At 39.9% G+C, this 26,929-nt stretch overlaps 1 protein-coding gene across 1 annotated transcript in view; it reads right to left on the reverse strand.

The window, feature by feature from the left end:
* LOC121512398 (glypican-1-like) overlaps nucleotides 1-26,929 on the reverse strand; it is a 74,190-nt gene that overhangs the window by 17,782 nt on the left and 29,479 nt on the right. The window contains exons 2-3 of the mRNA XM_041791652.1: nucleotides 5,960-6,118; nucleotides 2,693-2,910 (exon numbers count right to left, since the gene is read on the reverse strand). Coding sequence (XP_041647586.1) covers nucleotides 2,693-2,910; nucleotides 5,960-6,118 — 377 coding nt within the window. The remainder of the gene's footprint in view (nucleotides 1-2,692; nucleotides 2,911-5,959; nucleotides 6,119-26,929) is intronic.

Raw genomic sequence — 26,929 nt, forward strand, 5'->3', positions numbered from 1 at the left:
TGGATACTGGGGTGCTGATGGGGATTAAAAACACGAGCACAGTGCTCATGCAGAGCAGAAAGAGAGACTGGAAATCCTGCAGCTTAAATAGATCACCAATTGGGAGATTGTTTATCAAGTGATTGGATAATGACGTGTGTCAATTGTGAAATCAGCGCAGCTCAAGTCGTTTGCCTGGATTGGCTCGCAGGTGTCTTTCCATGTTAGATGGTGAGGTATCATCATGTCATCATATACATACGAAATGAATGTGGCATCTAGATCTGAAAAAACCAAGCAAATACCAAAGTAATCAGTCTTAGTCAATGCAACATAGTGCTAGATTTCTATAATAAACAACGTGATTCTATTCAATCATAATTCCATTCAAATTTCAACCGGCAAATCAGCGTTTGATTGGGTGTGACCATATGATTGAGAAGTTGTTATTAAGATGACTAGAAGGCTGCATTATTAAGTGTCTGGTTTTACAGTGAGACAGTCTGAAAATGTTCAGTTATCTTCATACATATCATAACATTTGGTTGACGCTTTTTTTTTTTTTTTTTAAAGATTTATTTTTGGCCTTTTTGCCTTTATTTGATAGGACAGTGGATAGAGTCGGAAACAGGGAGAAGAGCGGGGAGAGACATGCAGGAAACAGCGCCACAGGCTGGATTCGAACCCGGGCCGCCCGCGCACATGGCGCGTGCCCCAACCACCCGCCTTGGTCGACGCTTTTGTAAAAAAAAATCATCTCAATTACAACAAGAGATTATTCAAGAGTAATTAAATCCTCAGACCAATTTTATCAGAAGAAAATCTATGTACTTGGAAATTTGGTAGTGCTGTTCATCAGTTAGGATCCAAATCTTGCAATTTTTAGAAAAAAGTGTTAATTTGTCATTTTGTTTTAAAATGTGCATAGTGACTGCTCTCTACAGTCAATTGTCACAACATAAGTAAATAAAAGATCAGCTAGTTAAATAAAAATTTCAACTAGCTGATCTGGTGCTAAGGGACATATGTGGTGCCATTTGTCATCACTACAAAGCTCAGTAGTTACCGCCCTGTTTTTCCATGACTTTTAACTTCACTAATAGTGCGCAGCAGCCGAAATTTGCATCTTCATCAATCAGAGATTTTGATGTGACACTTTAAGATTGTGGGTAATGTAGTGCAATGTAGCATAGTGGAGTGATGTAGCCTAAGATTGCCCAGACACCATGTCTTTCTCAAGACAAGGTCAATAATGTGCTTGCTTGTGTCTACTACATTACCGTATATAATTGTTTCACTCTCAGGTAACTTGTGGATAGTCTACTTTAAATGTTTAGGACTTTACAGCTAACAAGCCAATTTGAAAAGCAGCATAGACTGAATGAAATATTATCTTTTTGAATTTGCAGCAGGCCAATTTACTTCAGGGTTATAGTAGATATAGTGTTTGCTAACCTTTAGTTCCATTCTAATCCTAGCCTTGTTGCTGTATTGGTTTGGGTATCAATTGGGTTTTTTTCTGACACCAGTGCTAAATTGATAATTTTTAAAAGATCCTGGTACCTACATGGTGCCTTAATCCATACTTCTCAGAAAAAAGTGTTTTAGTAGTCAGCAGGCTAATAAAACATGTCTCGGTAATGTAACTGATCAGAACAGTGGTCAAGAACTAGCAGGTGGGGGGGGGCATATCAGCCCCCCCCACAGCTGCTCATGTGGCCACCAAAAGATCTTAAAATTCAGAAAGTGTGAGGAGGAAAAACGATGTTGGAGTTTTTAAGGTATAGTTTGTCTTTAAATCCCAACAGCTATCAAATCAACCCCAAAATGATCAGGATTGCAACAGCTTTATCAGGGTTGCTTTAATGTTTGATCATTTCAATTAAACTTTCAGTTTTCTGTCACCCTTTCACTGCAGGCTTTTGGAGAGTGCAATATTTGTGTCTGAGAATCAAAACAAAAGACCTCCATTTCTTTTTCCCTAATAAAGATATTAGCAACACACCCACTGATGGACAACATGGCAGTCCTAGAAATGTGGCAAAAAAAATTTCAATACATGGTTGATTCAACAGGGACTGATCTAACTGTTGCTCAAAAGTCACTTACATTTAAACAACATATAATACGTTATTTGGACCATAATATTAATTTTATTTTTGTTAATTTGAAAGTCTGGCCTCCAAGATGCCTGTCAGGTCAAAATCTGGCCCTTGTACAAATGTAGTTGATGCTCCCTGTGATAGAACATATAAGTATAAGAAAAAGATCTAACTTCCTTACATAACATTTCATTATGTAACATTTCATGCCTTTGCTTTAGAGCGGCGGGGATCAGGTTTGGGTGTCTGTCTTGTATTTCAGTATATTAGGTATTATATGTATTGGTACTACATACAGAATCTATACCAGATTCTGATACCCTTCCCTATTGCTATATGACCACTTTTGTGTCCAAAAAACTGACAGTGGACAGCAAATGGGCCAGACATACAATTCTAACGCAGAAGTCCAAAGTGCTCAGATGAAGTCAAACTGGTAAAATTAGTTTTTTGTACAAAGAGTAAAATCTATTAGTATTTTTAAGTATCAATCCACATAGTGCTCTTGTTCCTGCCCTTCTAAGATTCAAGCTCTTTTAACCACACTGTACACCAGTCTCTTATTAACAATGTAGCAGAAATCTGGCTGTTAAATTCAAGTCTTTACTCACGTCTGTGGGTGACGAGGTTTTAAATGTACGCTCCAGGAGGCGGGACCAAAACTCTGTCAGGGTTTCGTCCAGGTTGAGAGCAGAGCCGCGGTAGTACTGCCGCAGGTCTGTGTAGAGATCTCCATAGAGGCGAGTGTTCTGGGAATACAGGGGGCCGAGAGGGGACAGTGCCTCCTGCAGGGAGCGTTCAGAACGGCTGTGCAGCTCAGTGAAATAGGCTGAGGACAGAAAAGAATGGTAGGGAAGGGTTAAGACGCAGCAAAATCAGAGGCACTATGAATATGTTTTACCACACTGGAACCATGACAACTTTTTTTTAATATAACATGAAAAAACAGCAACATTTAAAAACACAATCCGTGGCCACTTTAAGAAAGAACTCAGCAACTAGTTAATCTTTAACACACTTCTGACCAAAGTCTTATAAGTTTATGTGGTCAACACGGTAAAAAAAAAAAAAAAAAAAAAAAAAAAAAACAGTACTTCTTTTAACACATCCCATGAACACAAGAAACTGAATGATTGGATTTGGCCTTGTTTAAGATGATGTCATGAACATAAAATATTTAAATTTTCTTACTTTTCTTCTTAAACCACAAACAAAAATATCTCCATTTCTTTTATCCCGTTTTTTTCTTTAAGCGAAGAGCCCAAACCAAACCATTAAATACATGTGATGCAAGACCAAAACTAAAATGTGTCTTGAGCTAAGGGGATCAGAGAAGATTTGTAAAATTTAATAGAAGATTTAGAACTCTTAAAAACACAGTGCAGCCATAAAAGCCATTTTATCCTGTAGAAAATAATAAAATAAGTAACAGCTGTATACATGGACAAAGACTGATAATGTGCTGCACATTTAGGAACATCTGAAGAATGATAATGCCACAGCGTTGAAGGCTATCCTATTTTAAAGTCTCCTTTAAATGCAGACAGCATAGTTTTCCTTATTCTATCCTGGTGAATGAAGGATCTTTCAATGCCCTAACACATCTTGACATTCATTTTGGGCCAATTTAAATGAGGGAAAAACTTGCAAGTGACCAAATAAAGCAATTTTTAAATGTACGTAATAGATTGCAGTTCATCTGTTGCTATCAAGGCTTACAATAAAGGTAATTCTGAATATAGAGACATATTAACCTTAGTGGATTGAAATCATTGAATTGGTGATTGACTAAGAAACACCTTGGATTTCCACATTTTGAGAAGAATTTAAAGAATAAATTCTCAAGTAAGCAGGCAGGATTATGATGTCAAATGGTTGCACTGTTCTTCTTCTGACATGTCACCAACTGTGCACACCTGGACCTATATGCAGTAACTTCTTTGTTGTCTTCTTCTACTAAACCTGCAGGATGACACTACACCAAAAGATGTTGGGAGAAGAACAATGCAGTCATTTGACATCTTCACCCCAAATGCATGTGCAACAATGGCAGCCCACATGTGTATTTAAAAAAAAAACTCCTCAAAATGTAGAAATCCTGGTGTGTTTCTTTGTAGGAGTCTTTATTTTGAAAATTACAGAAGGTAACAGGCTTTTATACAAAAGAGGATTGTTATTTCAGAGCAGACCTTTGCTTCTAATTCTTTCTATCTGAGCATTATAATTGCTGTATTTTTAACAAAACAAATAAAGAAAAAATCTAACTTCAATAGGAACATTACAGTACAAACATAGCAAAAACAATTGTACGCTGGTCTAAAATCAGTGTCACTCTAAGGATCATTGCTGGCATGTTGTTGGTCAGTGAATCATTGTGATGACTGATGAATCGATCATATCGGGCTCTGCTTATTTTCTGTGCCCTCAGATCAGATGTGAGTCAGGATCATTGCTCAGAGATGTCTGCTTTGTCTCGCAGTGATGTTTGACATTACCGCATTAGTCATCACAGCAGTGCCGAAACATGAAAGCCCGCTTGGAGTTGGCAAAAATCTCCAAGTGAAAGCCGAGCAGGCTTTTATGCAGTCTGCACTGAGGAGATGCTTCGTCTAGCAATGGCAGAAGGCTGCAGTGATGGCCATCATTCTGGAACTTTGTCCATCACCACACAGGATCTCTGGAGCTCAGAGTGACCACCGATTCTTGGTCCTACCTCTTGGGAAGGCCTTTCTCTCCCGAGCAGCTCTTAGAAGAGTCCTGATTGTGACTTTTTCTATTTGGAAGTCATGGAGGCCACTCTTCAGAACTTTCAGTGCAGCTGAACTGTTTTAGTAGCCTCCCCCAGATCTGTGCTTTGAAACAATCAAAGGATCTTGTCTCTGAGCTCGAATAAAACAATGCTGGAATGGCTTTATATATTTAGTTGTTTTTAACAAGATAAAGAATGTTAATTTGGATTGTTTTTTATTCATCACAGTCTGATGCAGCATCTTTACATTGTAGCTGATTATTGAATGTAATTTGCATGTATTTTACATATTTTAAGGTTTCTTTGAAATTACCTTTGCAGCCAGATGGATACTCAGCAACAGAGGGGTCAAATAAGAAGAATTAGGGAGTCAGCTCTCTGTCTCTGCAGTAAACTGGTCTGCTGCTTCAAAGGATGTGGACCAGTGCCAGCCTGTTGTAACCACAACCAGATGGGCGTACAGCTACTGAGGTGGCCTGCTGCCTTCAGACTAATAATTCCTCCTCCTCCTCCGCTGACTGCTCCACCTCCTGCTTTCAGCTTCTCTTCTTCTATTTATTTTTTACTTCGATTTCCTGTTTTCACCCTGAACTAATGACACATTTCTCTGTTGTAACATTTGTCTATCTTCCAATCGTTAGCCGTGGCACTTCTTAGTTTTTCTTCCTTTATTTCCTCCCTCCGCCTCTCTCTCTCTCTGATGTGTGGTGATCTGCAGACTCGGCTCCTCAGTGGGTCAACTGCTCATTAGCTGAACCAGCCACTGCCCCCGGGGACGCCCCTCTGTTTGACTGTATGTGTGCCCCTTTGAGATCTGGGGATCGGCTTATCACGTTTCATTGTGTCTGGCTGACTCCGCTCTCATTATAACACCCAGTCAGGGGTCGCCTTGGCGCACAGGACACAAACACATCCTGCCTTACCCACACAGACACACGGCGTCACTTTTGAAGCTGCAGGACGGAGCGCAGAGCGCAGCTAGAGCTTGTATCCAACACAAATTCACAAACAGTGTACAAATGTCACAGTCCTCTGGGCTTCAGCACCGAAGCTTGGGTATTGAGCTCAGCCGGTAATGAGCGTCTCTGCTGTAAGCACACACACATAAACACACAGACGCTGTACTCACTGTCGAAGCTCCTGTGGAGAGCGTTGAAGACTGCCTGCAGCGACCTGCCGGCCTCTCTGATCAGCCCCTCGGTCTCTCTGCCGCTCAGACTGGCCAGGTTCTCCTCCATGGCGCTGGTGCAGCAGGTTGGACCCTGAGGACACATCCTTAGATGCTCACCTGGCAGGAAGACACAGAAAGACTGAAGTTAATTGATTTATTTAAATGATTTACTTAATTATAATATGTTGGTTTATTTATCTCCAAACCAGAATATTTCTAACAGCAGGTGTACAGTTTTTATTTACAACACTTACTCTTGCTTTACCGCTCAAGGAAAAGACTAACACTGGACTACAATACAGGAAGAAACATCTCAACAAATACCTAATGAAAAGTGATGACATTTTGAGCATAAACAGTCATGTGCATAAGTTTTAGGCATGTAAGGCACTAAGGATTCATCATAGGCCCAGTGTGCCACAACCCAGGGCAGACTCAGGCTTGAAACATGTTGACAACCTAGGTCATTCCTGTTGTCCGGGCTTATCAACCCTGGTAATACGCCCGGTGCAGGGGCTTGCAAACTATGCTGCCCGCCTGAATGGTTCCCTAGGCCATGCTTACCCACCACATCCATCCTTTACTCCACCCTAAAGAAAGGACTTTGAGATTTTTCAACTGATTATTTTCCCATGCCTCTGGTAAAATGCAAGGAGATCCAGAGCACGACCAGGGTTGTGTCAGTCATCTTTATGCCCAATAATGACCTCAGGCAGGCTCGCACACCATTGCACACCTTACTATAGCCTCAATTTTTTGTCCAGACACACCTTAAAATTTCTGCACAGTAGTGTATGTTTGGAAGAACTGTGTGCACAGTTATTGCCTTGATGTAATTTATAAATTCATTCTTCCCAAATGATTTTATAAGTCTCATCACCACATCAAAGCGTCAGTTTTTTCTAGGTCAGTATTATACTATTGGCATGATATTGGAAGACCATAGCTCCCAGAGTTAAATATTGGTAATGACAGGTATGATATTTTTTTACTGATATTTACAGCAGATATACCCCTCCTACACATCAGCAGTATATATATTATATTGGCCTTGAATATTGGCAAATTTAAAGGTGTATCATCAGGTAAACCTGGTTGTCTAGGGCGCTACACACTCAACGTGTCCCACTGTGAACTCTAAGCATTTTAAATGAAACCCAAATCATAAAACAACTACCAGATTGTCCACTTCCCTTCTTCTCTCTCAGCTCCACTTGACTCAGCCTCTCTTTACACTGGGAAAAAAAAGTTCTATGTATATCAGTATCAGCTAAAATGTGTTTGAAATACTGGTATATTGGTTATCAGTAAAATCGAATATCAAGCATTCCTATTTTTTGTTTGATTAAAATTTATTTTCGGGCATTTTTGTGCCTTTATTAAATAGAGGAGGACAGTGGATAGAGTTGGACACAGGATCAAGAGTGGGGGAAAAATATGCAGTAAAGGGCCTCAGGCAGGATTTGAACCCGGGCTGCCCGCTTACATGGGGAGCACCTTAAACCACCAAGCCACCTGCTCCCCATACTTAATTTTGTAATGCCTTGACTTCTAAATAGAGCTTTCTTCATGAATAACTCCTGATTTGATATTATCATTTATTTATTATAACTTTATATTAGCATATATTAGCATGCAATATATTTTGTGACATCCTATAGGGAGTCCAGACTTTAGGAATCAAAATCAAGTTTATTCCTCAGTAAGGCCTGGGTTATATTTCTGCAACAAGTCGACATTGATTCCATACTGAAGCTGCATTGTTGTGACCTCTGCTGTCTTGAACTCTGCATTCTTGTACTTGTGGGTTGGTGTGTCCATACTGCTCTGCAACACTCCACCCAAATGCTACAAAGCAAAATGATTTTTCTGCTAGTTTCCTGTCCCATGACCACATTTCCTGCTTGATGTGTACAGGAAATGTGGTGACAGGAAACCAAGTGTAGTTATACTGCAGTTGGAGGTAATAAATAATGAGCAGAAGTTGATTAGACTACAGAGAGAAAGTGGAGAATATACACCCTCTGAAGAAGCTGAGGCAGAGGGTTTTTTTGGACTTGTCTGACCAATGACAGAGACATAGATGAGGAAATGTTATCTGATGTATTTGGATACCACCAAGTAATTTTGATTTGTTATTTTGTTCTCTGTGACCATTATAGAGTGCACACAATATGCCTATAGATAGAGACTGGCAGTCACCTGCTGCTATGCATAGGACCAATCACAGAGCTTGTGGTCTGTGCCAGAGATAAGTCAGCTATGTGTGTAGTAGGGCTGGGCAATTAATCACAAATAAGATAAATCATGATATGGCCTGCTGTAATTTTCAAATTGCAGACATTCCTTTACCTGAAATGTGTCAAAATACCAGTTTGATACAATATTTTTGCAGCAAAGATTTTTGGCCCTACACATTATGCATAAATTCAAGTGTTTTTTTAGAACAGTTAAGTGAAATCCTACTTTTCCTGTTCATGTAAATGATTTTCTTCATCAAAACAAGAATAACACAAAAAAACATCACCTTCAGTATAGCAATTGATATTAAATTTGCTATATGAAAAATCGCAATTAGATTTATTCTTTTTTAAATCTTTAAAATCTTCTCCCTAGTTTAATTTATCTAATACTGTGCTGGTTATGATATAAAATGATTTATTTCTTGTGTTTATTGAACAATACATAAGGTGAAGAACAGAAAAAATAATTGCATATGAAATCACATTTGCAATATTGGGGAAAAAAAATCCCAATTAGATTATTTTCACATATCTTTCAGCTCTAGTGTGTATCCCCTCTGAGTTGGTCCTGTTGCGCAAAAAAAGAAACCTAAAAGACAGAAAGGTGGAGCCAATAAGCAGTAGTACTCCCTCTCTTAGGGAGGCTGAAATGGGGAAAAATAAACAGGAAACCATAAAACAGATAAAACACCTTGAAAAGATGTGAGCAAAAGAAATTGTGGATGCAGAAACATGCAGGATGAAGAAATTTGAAATGACAATATGACATGCTACCAGATGGCAATGAGGTGATCCAGCATATAACATGCTTATGCATCAATAATCTAATGAACTATTAATCAACTGAACTATTTTAGACATTTTTTAAATCACAGATTAAACACAAAAGTGTGTCTCACTGTTGTTCTGATCCTCCCTGGTAAGGGATTTGAGTATCTCCCTCAACACTTTAAATCATTTATTGTATTCTTGGAATAACTTTATAAATAGCCTGCAACGTAAAAGCACAACTGGTCGACATGCTCTGCACTTACATAATAAAGTGACGATATTGTGACGGCTTAACCTGGATTCTGATTTAATGGGTTTTCCTAAAGCCATCACTGGTGAATTAAAGGGCAGTGCTGACCAAATTTCCCTGACTGCTCTTCAGGGTTAAAGGAAGTGGTGAGATTTTGTACTTGATAAAAGTTATGATTATACAATTTAAAAATGCAAAATTGAGAAGAAAAGCAAAGCATTAAAGGAAGGGACTTTACAGAGTTGTGATGTCAAGGATGAGCTTCATTTTTAAACATTTTTCTACTGCAGTGCATCACATTTTATAAAACAATCTTATTGTTTATACGCTTAATCTTAAAAAGGAAGAAGTGGCTAAAAAATTTTAAGTGCCTTTAGTTTGTATGTTATACATAGTACACAAGAAATATGGCCTAAAATTCATCACAACTCCTCAGAAACATTTTTTATCTGACAGGAGCTCATCACAGAAGCTGTGCAGTGATGATTATGGATATTAATAGAAAGAAAAAAAATCCTTGTTACTGACTCTTTTTGCCCCTGAGCCTGAAGCTCAACCCTGATCACGACATGCCCCACCTGAAGTTGTTTTTGTTCCCCTTATGGGGATTTCTGCTGAAGGGCAGAGTAAAAATAAAGATCTTTTCATGCTCTCACAAATAAAGACGTACTTGTAAAAACACATTGACTGAGTCTGCCAGACAGCCTAGAAAGCAGTCTGCAGCATCAGTCTCCTGACAGCAGAGATGTTTGTGCGTTTGTGTTTATGTGCCAGTTTCTTAGAAGGTTAAGGGTGAGTCAGTACCCCACAGCTGTGAGCATCAGAGGCTCTCTTTCTTCTTAACAGGTTCACGGTTGGTGCGTCTGCATGAGTGTGTTCATACCAGCATGTATGTACTGTCTGTGTGTGCGTGTGCATGTGTGTATTATGTGTTGTGTTTGTGTGCGGGTTGGGGGGCAGAATTTGTCCACGGGGGGTAAATGGAGCAGAAGAGAAGACGCCTTCATCATCGCTGCAACATGAATCTTTCATCAGCAATGGCTGCTCTGTATGTGTGCATGTAAGTGGACAGGAAGTAGCAACTTGTTTCTTGTTATGCACTTATTTTTGGGATACTGTACATTACGATCTATATTTGCTCTGCTGCAGATATGAGTTGGGTTCAGTCAAGGGTTGGGAATTGTTGCATCCAAAAAGCACTCACTCCAAAAGTCAAAAATGACCTAACCTAGTCTTAACGTTCTTCATGATTTTATTTTCCATCTCTTATCTTATTATAGTCTTTATTTGAGCTGTCAGTTAATGCATTTATCACTATAAATTGGGGTTATTAATTAATGCATTATTTTTAAAAGAATTGTGATTAATTGCATGTTTTATTGTTCCTTTCAGCACACTTTGGTTAGGCCACTGCAGTGTGTCCCTGCAGCCACAGTCATGTAACTGCTTACGGGGGGAGGGGAGGGGGCAGTAGCTCAGCCTGGAAGGAGTTTGGCTGGAAGGCATTGGGCTGGTTCGAGTCCTGGTGGGAGCGGAGCCTGACCCTGGCCTGGTAGCTGCAGAGTCTCCATCATGTCCTGAGCACTGTCCAAGTGCCCTTGAGCAAGGCACTGAACCCCCCAACAGCTCACAGCAGCACCTAGCAATGAGCAGCAAGGCCATCACTGTATACGAGTGTAATATGTAAAAGCAACAAAACAGTGTAAACAATGAATTTCCCTTCGGGGATGAATGAATTACAACTTTACTTTAATGTCTCATTTCACTCTAAACACCTCCAGAGGACAGGTCCAAAGTCATCTGCACCTTGTGCAATCAAACATTTACCTTTTAAGCATTTCTTTATTTCCTTTTCAATCAATAGCAAGCTCTTTTTTCCATGGTTAAATCCATGTTCGTCATCTTAGTTCACTTGCAGTTCTGCATTTTCCTTCAAAATAAAAGAGCTGTATTCAAGCAAGAAGTCAAGTGCCCTAAATTCAGAAAAAAATCAAAAGTTTGTAATGCAAAACTGTGCATCTCTATCACTTAAGACTTCTTTGCTTTTATTCACACAGGACTTGACAGTGGATAGAAATCAGGGAGAGAGTGGGGAATGACACAGATCAGACCCAAATCCAGGCTGCATGTTTAGAAGACTGACCTCTATTCACAGCTGCAAAAAAACAAAAAAAAAAACTACACCCCTGGCACTTCCTGCTGCTTTTAAGGTTATCCATACATGTCTTGGAAACAAGAATCATATTTAGAATGATAAAGTTACTTTATCAGTAATAATAAGGACAATAAACCTCTGATTTAGACAAGAAAACACTTGGAGAGTTGTAATAAAACAGAGTGGTGTTAAGTGATTGAACGCAGTTTTTCTGCAGAGTGAGAAAGCAGAGTGAGAAAGAAAAATCCAAATTTATTTTGAATAATAAATCTTACTGCAACTGTTGCAGTATGATAAAATAATATATAAATGATGTGTGCAATTACAAACCCGCATAAAAGACTACAATTATTTTTCTGTTTGTATTATTTTTGTAAGTCGTACATGAAAGGTACAACACTGCTAGCAGAAAGGCCTTTAAGTTTGCAATAGTGCCACTACTGCACTTTGTAGAAGTACCTTCATTTACAAAAAAGGACTTTTTTTGTTGGGGGTGGGGAAGTCAAGTAATTTTCAAAGCAGTACAGTAAAGCTTCAGGTTTTGTGTTTTCTATGTTACTTAATATTCATATGTTTTAAGTTGAGAAATATACAGTTCAAACCTATCGTACTTTTCTGAATTGTGCTTTATAACCAAGCTAGTAGACTCATGATACCATCTATGTAATATTTAGTTATTTCAATGAGTAAACTGAATACTAAACCACAGCACAAGAGTTAAATAAACTCATCTTGTTTCTTCTACTGATTGACATGTTTGATGATATGAAGTTGTTTAAAAGTAAGATAACTGTGTTCTCACACCTAAACTGAGATTTTTCACACTACTACTTCAGTCCTGTCAATCACAACTGACTGAGGAACTTCTAGAAATATCTCTTGTGATGTGTTACAGGCTGTACTATATGGTGCCATACTTCAGCAGCACTCTACCCTGTTGTATCTTTTACCCTACACAATTTTATAAACCAGAAAATCTGGTTTATTAAATCACATACTACACTTATGTTATCTTCTACTTTTGGCATTACATATAACCAGATAAAACATATGTCAGCTCCCCTAGACTTTTTCACATCTCTGTTTTTAGTGTTTCCCACAGAATGACATTAGACTTGGGTGGTAGGGATGACCATCCTGCCCTGCCTTATTCTTTATATCTGATTTGTGTATTTCTGCCTTGTGAAAGGATTCATTAATAGTATGTTGTATAAAGGCATTCAAATAGCATCTTTTAAATGTTTCACTTGATATTCTGTCATCTCTGTGAGCTGTGTGTGTGAAGGCTTATTAATGATGACAAAGCGCTCCACAACCACCCTAGACTGCAGGATTGCGAGATAATATTGGCAGCTAAATGCTGCAGGAAAATGATGAAACAATGACTTTTTTTAACGTATTTTACTGGACTTCAACTGGTACAATATATTGGTAAAACAACAGAAGAATGTAGGAAAATAAACTTTGATGACCAATAGTATTTGGCCACACCTGATAAATACTGAATTCAGGTGTACAAAATCAAGCTCCTAGCCATGCAGTCTCCATTCGAAAACTTTTGTGATACAGAATGAGCCGTTCTGAGGAGCTCCATGACTTTAAGTGTGGTACTGTGATGGATGTCACCCTTGTAATAAGACGATTCATTAAATTGGTGGAAAGTGGAAGCATTTAGGAACAACATCAACTCAGCCATGAAGCGGAAGTCTACGTTGAATCACAGATTTGGATAAGTGACTGCACATGGTGCATAAAAGTCGCCAACTCTCTGCTGATTCCATAGCTGAAGGGTTCTGAACTTCCACTATTACTGTAAGCACAAAAACTGTGCAGGGGGAGCATCATGGAATCGGTTTCCATGGCAGCAAGCCTCACATCACCAAGTCCAATGCCAAAAGTTGGATATTTGAGAATCCCGAATTTGCTGACTCCTAAACTATGAAAGAAAGTGGGATATTGTGGCATATATACGCCTTACCTTGTTCTCAGACAGCTGATGACCACCTATGCAGGGGTCACCTCAGCCAAGTGATGTATCAGCAGAACAAACATGGCTGTAGTAACTGACAACAAGAAATTCTTACTTCTGGAGTGTTGGGGAAACTGACAGGTCTTCCAGTAACTGGCTATTTTCAAATCTATAAGCTATATAGCCTCTGTGTTTTCCAACTCTCACTTTTATCAAAGTCGTCACCACAGACCACTCAAACCAACTACAACACCTTTTAGTGTTGGCTCACTTCTATTGAAACCACGGCCAAGCCAATGCAAAAAAAGCCATCCAAAACTTTTGATCAGTGGAAACAGTGAAAGAACTTTTTAAATGAGACAAATCCAGTTGAAACCTTTAGTGGAAATGAGGCATTAAAGAGCTTCACAGTCAGTCAGAATGAAGCTTTCTGGGTTCCAAACCACACCATCAGTGTGACATGTGTGCTTCACAGACACCATCCATGCACTGTAGCTAATGTTAGCATTTAGTCGTTGGTTTTGTGTACCAACCTAGACGTTGCAGGGCGTTTACCACAGACACATATGCTTTACTGCATTCCTGGGTTGCTGGGTAATGGAAGCAGCTGGCATCCTGCTATAAAAACTTCATTCAGTCGGAGGGAAACATCTGAGCACAGCAGTGACACACAAACACATGCAGAAAACGCAAGCTTGCAAACATGCTAACACATGCAGACATTCACGGATCCATAAAGAGCAGGTTGTCCCACCACATCAGGGTAGAAGTGCTTTGCTCAAGGGCATAGTGATGGGAAATGGAAAGTAAATGTGCAATCATATGCAAACAGTGTGAGTGAGATTGTAATAAAGGTGGAACGGCCTTTTTAGCAAAGCCTAGAAGCAAGAGTCTTTAAGAAATAATTGAGAAAAGATGTGTAGCATAGGAGGCAAGAAGAGGAAAAGAGACAAGATGAAGTGCTGTTTCTACCCTAAAGCTTTTCATATCCTGATGGGCACCGATTTCAAACTACATTTCTAAAGACTCAGTGACAAAGTACATTCCCTAATGCCAAAGGCTTTGCTAACCTAAAAAACTATGTAGAGCATTGCAAGATGGAGAAAGAAGGACTGGGACAAGAGTTATGACCTGCAATAAAAACAGACTGGAATATCTAAGGGTTTTTCAAGGATTTCTTGTCAATCATTCACCGCCCGTTGCATTTCAACACACTTTTAGTGTTGTCTTTCACTCAGTGTCACAGCTGACCTTTTAAAATGTGTCTCCCATCTCCTAAACCTAAAGGCCAGAATGTTGAGCAAAAAAACATAAAGTTCTGCAGGTCAACCCTAAAAGTGTTTGCCATCCAGAAACCTTCCTAGATGACGCAGTCATAGAAAAACTAATCGTAGGGTCCAAAGAGAACTGTGAGACAGTATGTTTTTAGAGTGGTTGCTGCCTTTTCACTCATCGGTAGACTAATTTGTCTCAACTCCTCCAGCCTTTAGGCCTTTGGAGTAACACTGACACCAATGAGCTGGGGGAGTCTTTCAGGTCATTTATAGAGATCTCCAGAGATTACAGGTCTAGGGTTCTTTTAGTGGAAATGGGTTTTCCATGTCATCAACTCAGCAACCCTTTTATGTGTCATTAACACATATGAGGTAGTGTTATTTTTTCTGACTCTCATACAGCAATACTCAACCTGCAGCTCCAGAGCCACATGTACAGCACATTCAGAAAGTATTCAGACCCCCTTCAGCCCCAAGCGGGCTGTTATGATTTGTACTAAGGAGAGAACCTCCATCAAGCCTCTGTACCATAGAGCCCAGATCAGTGAAGGGATGTAGTGATGTTTGTCCTTCTGGAACTTTGTCCTATCTCTACACAGGATCTCTGGAGCTCCACCAGAGCGACCATGGGGTTCTTGGTCTCCTTTCTTTCTAAGGCCCCTCTCTCCCACTGCTCAGTTTGGCTGGGTGACCAGCTCTTGGAAGAGTCCTGGGTGTACCAAACTTCTTCCAGTTGAGAATTATGGAGGCCACTGTGCTCTTGGGGACCTTCAGTGTGGCAGAACTTTTTTTGTGACCCTGATCAAGTCCTCTGGACTGAAGAGAAAAAGGACACTCCAGACTGTTACAAATGCAAAGTTCAAAAGCTAGCATCTGTAATGGTAATGGAGGTGTTTTAGTGCCATGACATGGGTAACTTGCACATCTGTGAAGGCAACATCAATATGGAGAGGTACCAACAGGTTTTGCAGCAACATATACTTCCATCCAGATGATGTCTTGTTAGGGGTATAACTGATTATTTAAGCAAGATATTTCTGTGAATTACAACAGGACAACTTCACAGTCATTATTAGACTGGCCAGCATGCAGTCCAGACCTGTCTGCCACTGAAAATGTTCGCTGCAAATTACAATGCAAACCCTACACTGGGGGAGCAATTGCACTCAGACAGGGTACAGAACAACATGCCTGATGTCAAAACACACTGAAATGACTGTACTGCTCTGGAAATTAAATGTCACCATAATGTGATGTCCTCAGATCTCCTCTGGGATCACAAATTTCCTTCAGGATCATCAGCACACATGTGTCCCTCAGCAGCCAAGGTCAAGCTCAACGGTATCTCTTTTCCCCAGGCCTTTTCACACCTGGTAAGAACCCCAGTGACTGCTGCCAGTATTCTGGCCATTGGGACATCCATAACTTGACCAGGGGCTTGTGGAAACTTATTCTGCGCAAAAGGTGTGGACTTTACTTTTACAACAGGTTATCTTCCCATGCCCCTATAACTGCAAGGACATCCAGAGCACTACGGGGGTTGTGCCAATCCCCCTTCACACCTGCTGATGCTCTTAGTCAGCTTACTCACCACATCTACACAATTTTTGGCCCAAACATGCCTAAAACGTATGCATAGTACTGTATACAGTGAAATCGACTCTAAATACCCCACATTATTCCTCATATACATCTGCTTGGTTGGGCCATGGTGCAAAGTTCAGCTCAGCTGAGCTTAAGTTGATGCTTTAGATTAAAACAATGATTCATTGTGTACTTAAGGGATTTAAACAGGACTGTAAAGCAGTGCTTTGTTACTTCTCTTCTTTACCCCCTTTACTTCCTTTGGTTCAATTCCTGATTTCTCCTTTCCTCTCCTTTCCCTTCATTGGTTGTTTGTGCTCTGTCACGTCCCATCCAGCTTGAATTCACCTGATCATTCCTTATTTAAAGACTGCGCTGCCTTGCACTTTCTCCCTCTGACCTTCACATGGGATGACTGTTCAAACTTGGTAAGGATCTTTTTCCTGCTTTCAATCCTTATTGAAAGATAGTTCCCCTAATAATCTCTACCTCCTATTCCTACCAATTTCTGCCAACTAAACTGGACTATGCCTTTTATGACACCTCTTCTTAGTATTACACTTACCTAATGGGATTACACCTATAGATGACAAAAGATCCCCTGGGGCTAATAAGAGTGTTGAAATTTTACATCGAAAAATATAAGGACATCTGGATGCTACAAACGGACTCCTGAAGATTTACCCCCATGTCAACCACTGCTGCTCAGACATCTAATCCCAGTGATCTCTCTGGTTCATGTCCGGATCTCGTTCCACAGCTTGAGTCATCAACCTTACCTCATCTCATCCTGAAATCCTTATCTCATTTAGCGCTGTACAGTTAACATGACAAGCAGTGAGGAAGCAGCACTTAACTGTACACTAAATCTATTTCTGAGGTGAAATAAACAAAGTGTTCAAACGTTCATCAATAAAAGAGCCGTTTAGACAGATGAGTGCTGTCTGTTTTAAACAGAATATGGAAATTGGTCGTTTTGAGGACAGAGACATGCTGACATTCATAAATATGCAGAGCATTAGTTTCTACCCAGCAGTGATAAGACAAGCTCCCTCTGAGCCCTCAACAAGACGTGTAAAAGTGTTGGCATGATTCTTAATATGGTGGTACTGTCTGAAACAGACAAGTATGAGAAAAAATGACTGATGGTAAAAGAAGAAAGGTACTGGAAGAGCTTCATTATATTAAGTAGGAGAACATATCACTAGGATGGTTTTTTTGGGTGATGTAAAGATCAGATCTGCATTTTTTCCATACTTTTTTACTACCACTTGTTTAAAAAAGATACCATTTTTGCTATTTCAGTGAACGACATTGATTATGTAGGAGTTGGCTTACAATTTTCTACTATCTGAAAACAATAAACTACAATATTGGGTGCCACTGATTCAGAACAGCTACCAATCTTATTATATTTTTGTGATGCCTAGTCAAGTCTGAAATGCTGATACTATGACTATCCTTGCATGTATGCCTGAACTGTTGAGAGGTAAATAAAATGACGGAGTAGGAAGAATATTCCTGATTAAATTAAGTGCATAGGTGGTTTAGGTTCTGCAGCAGAGCTCTGAGGATTTCTGTGACCTTTAATTAAGACCATTAGTTCCCAACCTGGGGTCCTGGTCTCCCTACAGGATGTTGAATGTGGCCTGGTTTACAGCCTGTCCTCCCTCCGCCTGAAGCACACCTGAGTGTCTTCTGCAGTCAGAGTGGAGGAGGGGTATTTAGGGGAGCAGGGAGAGGAGCATGGGTGAAGCAGGTTTTTCTTTGCCCTTTTATTTTCCTTCTTACACGTCCAGATTCATGGGTTTTGTTGTTTTAGTTTGGACAGGTTGCAGGCCGTCACTTTTTTTCTGTGCTTTTATTTTTCAGTGGAACCTTGTGGTTCTTTGAATTGTTTCATCATCGTATGTAATTGATTAATGAGTTTCATCCATAAAGATTGCACTTTATTTTTCTGTCAACTTCAACCCATTGCGATGTCTTTTATATGCTACCAGTCTCTTGTCTGTAGGGCCTTGGTTACCAAGTTTTAAAAGATGCAACAATGGGGCACCAGTTTGGGTTAGTGGGTAGAGCAGGCGCCCATACATGGAGGCTATAGTTCTCAACACACTGGTTGCGAGATCAGTTCCTGGTCTCAGTGCTGTTTGGTGGATATCTTTCTTCCACTCTCTTTACCCATGTTTCCTGTCTCTCTTCAGCTGCTTAAACATAAACAAGGCATGGTCCCACTCACAATGTCATGACGGTAAATATTGTTGTGCAGTGCAGAGTAAGACGTGTTTAGTCTCTTTAATTAATGGCAACATCAGATCGACTAAATTCCCTGTGATCGACCAAATTCTTAATGACCAGTTAATCCACCATTGATTAATTGTTCCCATCCCTAGTTTGAAAGTCTATTCTGTTGGGATTTGATCAGTTATAGTGGTGGGTTTAGCTTTTTTAAATATAAGTGAGGGGGCTCCAAGAAAAAAAATGGGAATCACTGCCTCACACAGCATTTGATCAGCAGTTTCTTTTCAAGCTCTGTAAACTATGATGAAGCATGAGATTGCAATAGATAGTTTTTTATTTTTCTACCTGATATGAATGTGATGCTCCTGGCTGTAAAAATGAGCTGAAGATAGAGCAAACTAAAGCACAAGGCCAATCTGTCTCCAAACCTCTTAATCGTTGTAATCATCACCCACTCACATTTTTAAAACTTCCCTTAAAGGTCACCTGGGCATGTTTTCTACCATCCAGAAAATTTCTGCTTCACATCGTCATCAGTAAAATCAGCATTGAGTGCTCCTCAGTTCAATCACTTCTATTTTCATCTGCTGCTCACCCTCTCTCTCTTAAACATTTCAACAGCGGCTCAAACTGACAACCCTGTGGCCTCCGTCTGGTTTCTTCAGACTAGGATGCAGGTACAACCTCAAGGCAAAAATCAATATTTACTCAGATTACTCTGCTTATTATATGAATAGTTTATTCAGCTCATTGGACTGGCATGAATCCTGATTAGGTAAATTCTTAAGTATTGATCGTGTGGAGACGTTTGATGTAATATTTATGGCTGTAAATTCATTTAATGGTGGATATGGTGCACAGTTTCCCACAGCCCTCCCGCAGATAAGTGCTGCATTAGAAACCCTGCAGAGCCCTGTTCTGCTGCGGGGCATTTTGCACTTAATCATTAGTGAATCCATTTAATTCAAAACTTGTTTTTGGTTTTGCCTGCACATGTGTAACGGCTTATAAAGGTCGCCATGGAGACCACATCAAGACAACACTGCAAAGCCATTCATTTCCTTTTCCCATCAGACACATCTGGCTCTTACTTTCGTCTCCCTGTCACACCCTCCCACCCTGACTCACTTTTTTCCCTGCATTCCTTGTGGCAGCCCCGACATACCTGAGCCCGTCTCAACAGGCGAGGCGACCCCGGCACGTGTGCCAAGCAGGCGGTGAACAGGAATTGTGCTTCACACTGCGGGATGTCAAAGATGACATCCAGCCAGGCAGCAAGGAGTTAAATCAAAATGAGAGCCAAAACTCAACCTCATCAATATGACAAAAAAAAACATGAAATAGAGCTGTTTAGAGTTCTCCTATGTCCTGAGCTGTTATTAGGAATGCATTTATGGGATCTCTCAGTTATTTGAGAAAAGTAGGGCCTGAAAAGTTTGAAAGCTCAGCCTTGTCTTTAAACAGGAATTATTTTTTGACAAAAAATGAAGTTCACTAACATTCAAACAAATTTCCTTAAATTTCCATTTAAAAAATGAAAAATTCCAATGACATCTCCTCCCAATTTTGCTTCCAAAATCCCCAAAATTTTCACACAAATTTCCCAAATAACATAAAGAACCTTTATTTCAAGTCAAACCCCCCCCCAAAAAAATCATATCAAATTTCCACAAATGACAACTGCATTTCCTAAATTTTCATGAAAAGCCTAGAAACTTCCAAAGTATTCCCCCAAAACATCCATACAAATTTACCGAATTCCTGTGAAAAAGCAAAACAAAAAAATCAAAACCAAATTTCCCCCAAAACTAGCCCCACCATTAGCCCCAAAACAAGGCTAATGATGCTTGATTGAAGACAGTTACAAAAATCCAAAATGAAATGAATACATCAACCCTCTTAGATAGATCTATTGTAATCAGGTAAATATATCATATAAATGTAGCCCCTGTGCATTTTGGAACTTAAAACTACAAGTGAAGCTGATGAGTTAGTATGATTCTGTTGTTTGAAAATGGCTGTGGGTGTGGGAGGAGAAAGTTTAAGCCTCATTCATTTCACAACACAAGGGAGAGTACACAAATACCTCACACTGACAGTGTTAAAAAGGGCGAGTGTCTCTTCAGAGCTCTTCTGCAGACACATGGGTATAACCACAGAACTTCAGTAATGTTTTTAGGAATTCCCCTAGAGTCCACATTATTAACCTGCATATCAAAAAATGCATGGCATTGGGTACTGGGCATGCACGATATCATGAACTTCATATTTAAGGCAAAAACACTGCAGAATAAGTGTCAGCTGCTGCTCCATCTGCAGTATGTTGGATAGATTTATTAAGAGAAATTCAGTCAGACTGACTAGGCAGAAAGCTTTGAGGCAGTCACTGCTGAGATGCACTACCTCGTCTCAAAGTGCTGCAAAATTTTCTGCATTTTTATGACAATTTGTTTGGTTGTGATCAATTTTTCCAGGTTGCCATGCTGTTTCTCTCACATTGCAAGGAGTACAATTATGCAGCACCTTAACCAAAAAAGTGAATTTCAAATCTTTTATCGACAAAATGTAAGCGACTTGAGGTATTTACACACTGAAACTTGCAAAACCTGTCTCATCAAATATACTCAGTCACTTTTTACCAAAACAGAGTTAAACTCAAACTCAACTCCTATCAAGTCAAACCTTCATAAATCAAGCCAAGCACTTGTGCCTCGACAACACCCAGATTTAATCGAAGACGTGGCTAAAACAGAAATTCACTTCAACACTCAGGCAGCCGTCTGTTCCCCTCTGTCGATCACTCTGACACGCTGAATTGATTAATTTCTCCCTTACTGTTGTTTTTCTATGTTTTGTGTTGACTGTTACGGTGCCAAGCTGCTGTCTTATATGTCAAACACAGGATTAGTTATTGGTTTGGCTGCTAGCTACAGACAGATAATTGGTATTTCCCCTCTGGTGAAATGCATTTATTATGTTCATGGGAGGAGTATTTGCACTGAAGCTGTTACACTACATGGGGATCTCATTATGCAGATTTTGATCCAGCATTGATCAGTGACTGCAATTTGTTTGCGAATAAACCACTGTTTTTTTCTGAGTGAATGTGGGATAAAATGGGTTTTGCTATTTTAAGTTGAGCTGGACCTCTCTAGATTGTTTAAGAGCCAAATAACTGACCTAAAGACTGCAGATAATGGATCAGTGATGACGAACTGCCCTGTTTAGAGTCATCATCAAATATTTCTACACCAAGATAACTGTGATTGTTATTAGTGGCGCCTATGTTTTAATCCCCATCTACTCTGACATCTTCCATTAAAAGTGATTCGGCATTTTTCAAATTGTACTTATTTCTTTGCCAATGTTAGACGAGGAAGTATGAACCACTCAAATGTAGGAGCCAGGAAGGGATTAGCCTGTCTAGCATGGGGAAAACAGCTAGCTTGGCTGCATCTCAAACCTCAAGCACGCACTTTTAAATAATTGTTTGCGTGTGGATTTAACGAATGAGAATATCTTGTTAACTAGTATTAGAGGAGCTCGAGGGCAGCTGTTTCTCTCCAACACAGCCTGGATGCAGACCCCCTCTCTCAGACACCTGCTTTGGAAACAATGCTGTCAGATACCACCATTGTCAGGACAGGATTATTTTGAAAACCTTCAAAATAAAATTGTATACAACCTCTGGATAGGGTACGAGTGAGGGTTAGGACACCAAAAGTTAAAAATCTGACCTGAAAACCTGATTACATAACCTTTAAAATAGCAGACTAAACAGTCTGCCTCCATGAAAACCCTCTAACACAGCAAACAAGCAACTGGGTAATGTTAGCTTCAAAAGTTAAAGCTAACATTGCTGCGTTGCAATGTTACCTGCATAGTTACGTTTGGCTACAGAATCAGCATTAGCTACAGCATATTTGCTTAAGCTAACACTGCTGAAGCTGCCATTGCTACATTGGTCCCAATAGTAATGTCAACGATGTAACTAGTGTCGCTACATTAGCTTTTGCTATGTAGCAAAAGCTAGCAGAGCCACCATACTCGTAACTTCTAAAACGGCAAATACTTTGTACCAAAATATATCACTACTGTCCTTACAATGATGGTGCATTTCACAGTAGTGGTCTGCAAGAGGGGCGTCTGAGATCTGCTGTCTGCAGCCAGACCCCTCCTGTTTCCCCTCTGTTTTCAGACTTTATGCTAAGCTAAGATGAGCTAAGCTACTCCCCTCCTGGCTCCACTGTAACAGATATGCACGTGAATTGTTCTTCTTACCTTACTCTCTTTCTGTAATTCATCAATAATCTTACAATTAACCTCATGCACTTTGTCATATGTAACTACATTTTTTTTAGTCAAGTTAGTTAGTTGCAAGCAGATAAATTTGAAATATGAATTGAAAATCTTGTTTTGAAAGGCTGTGAGGCCAACAAAAATGTGTGCAAAGTCGAATACATGAGAATAGAATAGTAGAATAGCAGAATACAATTCATGCCGAAAATTTTGGGAATGAGGAGGCTACATCTGTCTTTTTTTCACATTTCACACAGAAACCCTCAGCCTGTAAACACTCCTGTCTCACCAAAGCAGGACGTGTCGCAACTTTATAAGCTCAATATGTGAGAAATTAAAGGATGTAGAAAATAAATCTGTCTGTGAAAACTTATTTATTCTGATCAGATCTCTTCATTGTAACAACACTGACCTAGCAAAGCATATTTGTGTTTATATGTGCCAAAATCCATTTTTTATACCAACTGTTGCCATTTGTACAAGTGGCCATTAACCCTGTCCAAAGTCCATGCTGCTGTATTTTCCTATTTTAAGATCGAGTGAAAACTTTTGAGTTGGGTTTGGAGCCCCCTGTGGACAAAATAGAGAGGTTTATCTCCTAACTTTTGTTGTTTTATATACCTGAAAGCGGGATTTACTGCAGAAATCACATCCTCATTTTTCTTAATATCTAATTTACAAGATATACCTTGATGAATCTGCTTTTTAAGAGAGTGCAGCACAATGCTCGATGCTTTTTAAAGTAAGGGGGAGAATACTGTAAAAGGTTCAATTCATGTAACCCCAAAGACAACCAGTAACTAACTAAGAGTTTAAATCACATATTTCCCTATAAATATGTCCTCATACACTTGTATCTTGTGTATCTTGAGCATTAACCAACTGCCCTAAAATCAGTGAAAGTAAAAGGCCTCAGCACAGCCACATAAACGTCCCCTTGTGGTTTTGATTACTTGGATTAGGGTCAGCAGATACACAATTAAGAAGATCAGGTCGCTGTATTTCATAATACACACACAACAGCTTTAATCTATCTACACACACAGAAACACACAAGCATGCATATTAATACACAATGATACTGAGACATTTAATGTTACTTACACAGACATAATGCCCTAAGGCTTTAGGTTACACTGAATGGATGCACACAAAAGATAATCTCTAAACAGTCACACACACACATTTCATAAGACCACATTAAACACTCCACAGACTTTGATATGTGCTGTACACATATCAATATGTGCAGTAACAGGTCAGTTTTTCTGGATGCAACCAAATCGATTTACCAGTGGATCTACGTTCCAGCCTTCACCTATGATCATGAGCTCTGGGTGGTGACTGAAAGAATGAGACTGAGGATACTAGTGTGCCCTAGATATAGGGTGGGGAGCTTGGACAGCCAAAAGGGGAGGGGCCTTGGAGCAGACCTACCCTAATTTCCATTAAACTCCGTATTTCTCCTCTGTGCATGTAAGGTATCTCAGTATTTTCATCAGTGTATTTTAAATCCATTTAAGTATTGATATAATGCATTAACATGAGTTAAAGTAGTTCAAAGAGAACAAATATTGGGACTAAAGCCCAAAATACACCAGTACTGACTAACATTAAAACAATCACCCCATTATTTTCTAAGAACAAACCCACTCCGGTGGCTCAGTATCTCATCAGGACACCTCCTTGCCGCTTCTCCATGGAGGTCTTTGGGCACATCCAACTGGGAGAAGACTAGAAGACCCAGAACTTGTTGAAGGGATTATATAGCCCATCTGGCCTGGGGAGGGCTTGAATCTCCCAGGAGAAGCTAGAAAACATTGCAAAGGAGAGGGACCTCTGGGTTGTCTTGCTTTGCACACTTCCATTGCAACCCACTCCCAGGTAAGTGCCCAAGTTTTGGTAGATGGATGGGCAGACGGACGGATGGACGGATGGATGGGTAATTTATAATAAACACAACACAATATTTGTGCCCTAACGGGACAGTAAGTGTTCAGTGAAGGAGTGCTTGAACCCCCATAAATCAACTGATGGGCTGCAAAAAGCCAGCACTTCAGTTTTGTAATGGGGAACCTCCCTGTACTGGTCTTTCATTCAGTTGGCCTCATGAAAGCTCAGGAAGGCTCAATAGTGAGCTCTGGCATCTTCTCACAGAAGTTCTGTATTTCACCATCTCTACAGCATGGCCATTTCAGCCCAAACTTTACTGGCACCTTTAACAGACCCAAGCTTCATGCATGCAAGCTCCAGGTATTGACAATGCTGGCACTAGCAACCCCAGCCAATTTCCCCTAATGGGCCCCTACAAACAAAACTTTACAATTCCCCAGTGTCGACGCTACACATGAAAGAAAAAAAAACACCAAGAGATCACAAATGAACAGAGCAGATAGTTTTCATAGTGGTGTACCTAATAACAAACACATGAGCATCCTTATACATCTCCATATTCTGAATGAAAACAAACCACAAAATCACTGAGCTTTGTAATGATAAAATATCTACATGGCTGACTTTTGCTGAACTGCTTTAAAACGGTTCTGCTTGATCCTTCTTTAATTGTAAATAATTAAAAACAATTCCTGCATCATGAAAAAAACAAGATCAATTTAGTTTCACAGGAGAAAGTCGAGCGATGTTTCCAATATCTGAGATTGTCGAGGCATCCAGCTGGTTAAATGAGACGTGGAAATCCAATTACAATCTCAGCCACAGCAGAAGTGCTCCATCACGCATCTAACCTGCACCAACACAGCTCGCTATAATCTGTGTGCGAGGTCAGGCTGGAGCTGAATCAGCACACTGTAAAGCACAACTGAAGCCTCTCAAATGACTAGGTTCCAGATGTTGGACCGTTGCTCAACCTGCTGACAAAGGAGGAAAATTGGGAGTTTGACAAACAGCTCCTTTGCAGGGTGCAGCATCCTCCTTTTGAAGAAGGTAACAACCACATTAAGAGTTAATAAAAATGTTTTAATAGATGTTTAAGTACTTTATAAGAGCAGCTTAAACTGTGTCTTTTTTTACTGCAACTTAAATCTAAATTCTCTTTTTAAGCTCACTGTGATGATCTGGGAACAGAAACATCACTAAAAGTAAAACAGATGAGATAATATTTAGATCAGACAACCAAGTCATCAGTTAAATATGGTTAATATTTCTCTTTTTGATTTACTGGCAAAAGAATAAGGACAAGCATGCATAATGACTTAGTGCCACAAGGTACTGGTAGTTTTGTTTTATCCTTTATTTGGTGGGACAGTGGATAGGAAATCAGGGAATAAGAGTAGGGAATGACATGCTGAAAGGAAGCTTGAAGCCGGGCTGCCCACTTTAAGAGCCTCACATCACCAAATCCAATGCCAAGTGGCGGATGGAGAAGTGTAAAAACACACTGACACTGGACTGTGGAGCAGTGGAAACGTGTTCTGTGGAGTGATGAATCAAGCATCTCTGGCAATCAGGCAAGTCTGGGTTTGGCGGGATTGTACCTACAACTGTAAAGTTTGGTGGAGGAGGGGTAATGGTATGGGGCTGTTTTTCAGGATTTGGGCTAGACCCCTTTATATCCAGTGAAGGCCAGTTTTAATGCTTCAGCACGCCAAGATATTTTGGACGATGCTATGCTCCCAACTTTGTGGCAACATTGTGGGGAAGGCCCTTTTCTGTTCCAACATGCCTGTGTCCCAGTGCACAAAGCAAGGACTATAAAGACATGATTTGATGAGTTAAGTGTAGAACTTGACTGGCAGGTACAGAGCTCTGACCTTAACCCCATGGAGCCCCTTTTGGATGAACTGGAATGGAGATTGTGAGCCAGGCGTTCTCTTCCAACATCAATGCTTGACCTCATAAATGCTTTACAGAATAAATGGCCACAAATTCCCACAGAAACACTCCAAAATCTTGTAGAAAGCCTTCTAAGAAGAGAAGGCTGTTATATCTGCAGAAAGGGGCCAACTCCATATAAAAGCATCTGTATTTGAATGCAGTGTCATTACAGTCCATGTTGGTGGGCAAGAGGCAAAACACTCTTGGTCAAAATGTAAAGGAAAATGCTGAACAGAGAGCCATATTTATCATGTTTGAGCAGATATGTATGTCCACATCAGAATTTGTAGTAGGCAATATAAACACAG

The sequence above is a fragment of the Cheilinus undulatus genome, linkage group 7 (assembly GCF_018320785.1).
Source record: "Cheilinus undulatus linkage group 7, ASM1832078v1, whole genome shotgun sequence".
Lineage (NCBI taxonomy): Eukaryota > Metazoa > Chordata > Actinopteri > Labriformes > Labridae > Cheilinus > Cheilinus undulatus.